The 5,207-nt window shown below is 45.8% G+C and overlaps 1 protein-coding gene across 5 annotated transcripts in view; it reads left to right on the top strand.

Moving 5' to 3' along the window:
- The first annotated feature begins 3,414 nt into the window (after nt 1-3,414).
- The window catches only part of Usp14 (ubiquitin specific peptidase 14), a 42,247-nt gene continuing 40,454 nt past the window's right edge, over nt 3,415-5,207 (top strand). For 4 of the 5 annotated variants that reach the window (XM_005355747.3, XM_005355746.3, XM_013349369.2 and 1 more), the window contains exon 1: nt 3,415-3,669. In XM_005355747.3, the coding sequence (XP_005355804.1) occupies nt 3,654-3,669 (16 nt within the window). In that variant the 5' untranslated portion in view covers nt 3,415-3,653. Of the gene's footprint in view, nt 3,670-3,819; nt 3,951-5,207 lie in introns of those variants that run through there. The other variant, XM_013349370.2, reaches the window with a different exon arrangement.

Genomic DNA, 5,207 nt, shown 5'->3' with positions numbered 1-5,207 from the left:
ATATATATCCTAGTTTATGGTGGTCTGTGCTAGAGCTAGGGAGCACACAGATAAAGAAGTGAGATGCAACTATTGTGCAGACATGAAGTAGACAATATAGATCACAATATAGTATTTATTAATTTGTGTGTTCATGTGTATATGAGTACAGAGGTGTGCAGAGGTTTTCATGGCATGGTACTCATATGGAGGCCACGGGAAAGCTCTCAGGAATCAGTTTTCTCCGGCCACCTGGTGAAATATGGGAATTGAAGTCGGGTTTTATCAGGCGTAGGTGCAGCCACCTCTACACACTGAGTCATCTAGTTGATTCTACAGATATAAACACTGCAGTATGTCACAACATTATACAATCCTGAAAGCTCTAGTCAAACTAGTCATCAGTACACTCAACTATTCATAATCTAAGTGGAAATATAACTGCTATATACACACATAAATAGAATAGTACACATCATTAACTGCTAATAGATAGTAAATATTAAAAGATTAGTTAAATGCTAATTGGTACAAACAGCAATTGTTTAAGATGGCTGAGGGGGCTGAGAGCCAGTTCAAAGTTAAGACCACAGGCTGCTTTTCCTGACAATGTTGGTTCAAGTCCTAGCACCCAAACAGTGACTTACAACCATGCTAACTCTACTTCCTGGGAATCCAGTTGTATCAGGCTTTTTCTTTTGGGTCACCAACCAGCACCCAAATCATGACACAGAGACTTCTTATCAGTTATGACTACTTGGCCTAGTTTAGGTTTATTTCTGGCTACCCCTTTAACTTAATGTTTCTTTTTTGCCATTGGTGTTTTTGTTATTTATTTATTTATTTATTTTTTTTTTTTTTTTTTTTTTTTTTTTTTTTTTACCTTTCTTTCATTCTGTATAGCTCACTTTCACTGCTTCTCATGTCTGGATGATTAGTGGCTGCCTGACTTCTTGCCCTGGGTGTGTCCCTCTCTGTCTCCCTTGTTTTCTGCATGGAGTCAGAGATCAACTTGTGGGTGTGAGCTCTCTCCTTCCATCAGTGGGTTCCAGAGCTCAAACTCAGAGCCTCTTTGCCCACTGAGCTGTCTGATCGGCCCCATTTATATTCAGTTAGGGTAATAGGTGGCACCAACCTTTCCTTCATTCTTCCCTGACTCTTCCACAACCCTCTACTTCAAACAGCTGAATTTTGAGGCCTCTTTGTCACAGAAACATGTATTTACTTGATACAATCTGCATCTCTATTGATCTTCAACTATGTTTCGCATCCACTTAGAAAATATTTGAACATCTTTTAAAGCAAAGCACTGTCCTAGACATAATGTATTTCCTAAAATTTTTAAGGCAGACCTTTTTCTCGAAGAATTATGAAGCAGAGAAAAAATATTAGAATAAAGTTAAAGATGTTATAAAAAAGGACAGTAATTTTTTTTTTTACCTTACATGCTTGTTTTTGGAAGTATCTTGCAGATAAAACAAAGCTCCTGCAAACATGTCCACATATAAATCCCTGAGCTTGTGAATACTACCTTCAAATAGTGATTTACTTGTGTGTTTAAAGACTTTGAGAAGATTGGCCTGAATTATTCAGGTGAAGCCAGTGTAATTATTGAGAGCTTATAAAGAGGGAGGCAGCAGTCAAAGTCAGAAACAGCTGGCAAAGGCAGCATGATAACCACGGCAGAGATGGGGTTAGCAGCCAATGAACATGGACGGCTTGTAACACCTAGACAAGGCAAGGACTAGATTTCTCCATTGGTACTTCCAGAAGGGAAGTTATCCTGCCAATACCTTACGGTTAAGGCTCCCCGGGTTCCTGACTACACCACTGATAGTTTGTGGCCATTGGTTACTGCAGCTATGGGAAACCACTGAGGGGCTTTTCCACTTGTGGAAGTCCACGCCACACGCCTCAATGCATTTGGGGAGGAGGCTGAGCCAGATAGTTCTTTCTTCATCCCTGGCCAGCTCTGGTTTTTGTTGCTTCCAGCAAAGGGCTCCATTTAGAGAGTCCTGGATTTAATGAACACATATGGTGATACTTTGAGTTATCCTAGGCCTTATTAAGACAGGATCTGTGTTTTATTCATTTTGTATCCTATTTTGAGTGCTTTAGACACTAGTGGGGAAAAAGGAGAGAATGGCTATGACTGTAATATTACTTGATAGGAGTAGCCTTTGTTCATATGAAAGAGTAAGCAACAAGGGGGGTGTTAAAGACGGACAAAATTCTCGGTTAAGAGCACTGGCTGCTCTTCCAAAAGGTCCTGAGTTCAATTCCCAGCAACCATATGGTGGCTCACAACCATCTGTAATGAGATTTGGCGCTCTCTTCTGGCGTGCGGGCATACATGGAGGCAGAATGTTGTATACATAATAAATAAATCTTTAAAAAAAGAAAAAAGAGGAAGAAAGCATCCTAAACAGTGGTAGTTTATAAAATCCCCTTAACAAATGTGATTGTAAGGTCTTCCTCTCTTGTCATGGATACATTAATAAGATTTATGAAAACTCTGATATTGGGGCTGGGGAGTGGCTAAGACATTGGCTGCTCTACCAAAGGACCGGGTTTCAATTTCCAGCACCCACGTGGCATCTCATGACTGTCAGTAACTCAAGTTCCAGTGGATCCGACTCCCTCAGACATACGCGCAGGCCAAATACCAAAACCCATAAAAATTATATATACCCCTGATATTTGATCATATTCCACTGGCCTTGTTTATCCATAAACCTGCAGTTGGCGCCCGCCTTTAATCCCAGGCAGCGGCAGGCAGATCTGTGAGTTTGAGGCCAGTCTGGTCTACAGAGTGAGTGCCAGGACAGGCTTCAAAGCTACACAGAGAAACCCTGCCTCGAAGTAGACCTCAAAAACAAACAAACACAAACAAACCGGAAATGTGATGAGTTAGTAAAAGGCAACGGACAGGCTAATGAAAGCACAGTACAGAACCTGTGGCAGGACAAGGGCCTCGAGGCCTGCGTCCCACCAGGCCCCCTCCCCCTCTTGGCCTCGATCTCACTTTCACTCCTTTGCTAGTCTCAGTCCTTCCAGCGTCCACCTTTGCTCCTTCCGATACACCTCCAGGCGGCGGCCTGCTCACTTTCCTCTACTCACCACCAAGTTCCTCCCACCCCTCTATGGCCTATCTCCTTGGCTTCCTATCCCAGCCCCCGCCGCGGCTCCTCAATCTGCGCCTCTTTCCTCCTCCGCTCCTCGTAACTCCTCTTCCTCCTTTCAGCATCAGGCCCCACCTCTCCCCTCAGCCTGCCCTGCACTCCCATCATCCTTCGGGCCACGCTGCTCTTCCCAGGCCCCGCCCCCACAACTTCAGCCCGCCCCTCACCTCCAGGCCCCGCCTTCCTCCCTCACCTCGCCCGGCCGCCCCCCCGTCCCCGGTCCCCTCCTCCACTTGGCCCACCCCCTTCCCTTTATTTCCCTCCCCCGGCCCCGCCTCTGCCCCGTGCAGCGCCTCCCCCCTGCAGCGGCTCCCTGGGCGAACAGCGTGCTGCTGCGTCATCGCTAGTGGCCGGTTTGAATGAGGCTTGTCGCAGCGGAGCTACCGCCACCACCGTGCTTCGTCCCCGGCAGGCTCCACGAGCTGCTTCAGATCCCTCTGCCGCCCTTGTCAGACCTAGCCTCCCGCGCCGTTTCCTCCCTTCTGCCCCACCATGCCTCTCTACTCCGGTGAGCACCAGCCTCCCTCGCGCCTCGCTCTCGCAGCCGATGGTAGGCCTCCGCCTAGGCCCAGCCTGCAGAGGCGCGCGCAGGGCACAGCCGCGGAAGGCCACTGTGGGAAGTGCGGGGTGGCCGCCGCGCGAGTCGGCGCCCAGCTACGTGTGGGAGCTTGTCCGCCGTGTTTCCGAGTGGGTGGGGTGGGACCAGGGGTGGAGACACGGAAAACCTCAAGAGTCGTGACTCTGCAGAATACTTTCTGTCGCTGACCTAGTGTGCTGGGAAAGGTGAAGGTATGTCCTGGGGCTCAGAAGATCAGGCTGGTCGAGCGTGCTTGCTTTGAGCTTCTGGATGATAGCAGTGAAATGAGCATGGAGGGAAGTTGGGGGAAGGTCTCGGGTATAAGGTTTGCTTGTTTTCTGCTTTTGGGGTTGCTTCAGTAGCTCCCTTTGCTCACCCTTTTGGTTCTACCGCCCCCTTTGTGCCAATTTCAGTTCTATCTCGAAGCCGTCTGCAAATCAGTCTTTTTGATGCTGATTTCGTTTTAACTTCAGCATACATTGCTTTAGACTGCGAAGATGCAGCATAGTGTTAGCTTCAAAGGGTAAATCAATACAAATACTGGCGAGTGCTGTTTCTTTCGCTTTGGCATTTGGCAGAAGTCTTTTTCTTTCTGGCTTTCCAAGATACTGACCAAGGATCATGTTTTCCTTAGTTAATGGACTTCACTTTTCCTACTCTTAGTCAAAATGGCTTCCAGAAATGTATATAGCAACTCCAGTTGCCTATGGATGTGGTTTATTGATTATTCTGACTCTCCACTTTGACATCCTTTTTAAGACATTGATTGCTTTTAAAGAATTACATGAACCAAGAATAATAGTTAATCTTAGGATGGATTCTTTTATTAATTTTTTTGTTTGGAGACAGGAGACAAGGGCTAGCTGTGTAGGCCTAGCAGGCCTGGAACTCAAAAGATCGCCCCTCTCTGCCTCCCAATTGCTGGGATTAAGAATGTACACCACACACCTGGCGTCCTCCCCTTTATATCTAATACTGTTTTCGTTTGTCCTGTGTTATCTTTAGCTTGTACTATTATTATACATTACTTTAAAACTTGTAGGCCACATATGGTGGGGAACGCTTTGATCCCAGCAGAGTTAGGCCGATCTCTTATTTTAGAGCCAGTCTGGTCTATAGAGCAAGTTCTAGAACAGACAGGGAACCAACACAGAGAAACCCTGTCTCTAAAAACCAAAAAAGAAGGAAACACACACACACACACACAAAGGCAACTTGTTATTGTGTTATTGGGGATCAAACCTAGGAGGAACTTGTGCATGCTAAGTAGAAACCACTAAACTGTATTCTCAGTGTCTTTGCTTTTTGTCTCTTTATGATTACAATTTATGCTATATTTGAACCTATTTTTCCTGCTACTGTTAGAGTTGTCTAATAATCAAACACACCAAGCAGCCTTTATTCTTTAACTTTTTCAGGGATTACACATAGCATATACCATAAAAGACCATATGCTACTCCTCCTCCTC

The sequence above is a fragment of the Microtus ochrogaster genome, chromosome 18, assembly GCF_000317375.1.
Source record: "Microtus ochrogaster isolate Prairie Vole_2 chromosome 18, MicOch1.0, whole genome shotgun sequence".
Classification (NCBI taxonomy): domain Eukaryota; kingdom Metazoa; phylum Chordata; class Mammalia; order Rodentia; family Cricetidae; genus Microtus; species Microtus ochrogaster.
Note: the sequence above shows the minus strand (reverse complement) of the source record. Positions and strands in the feature narration are given on the sequence as shown.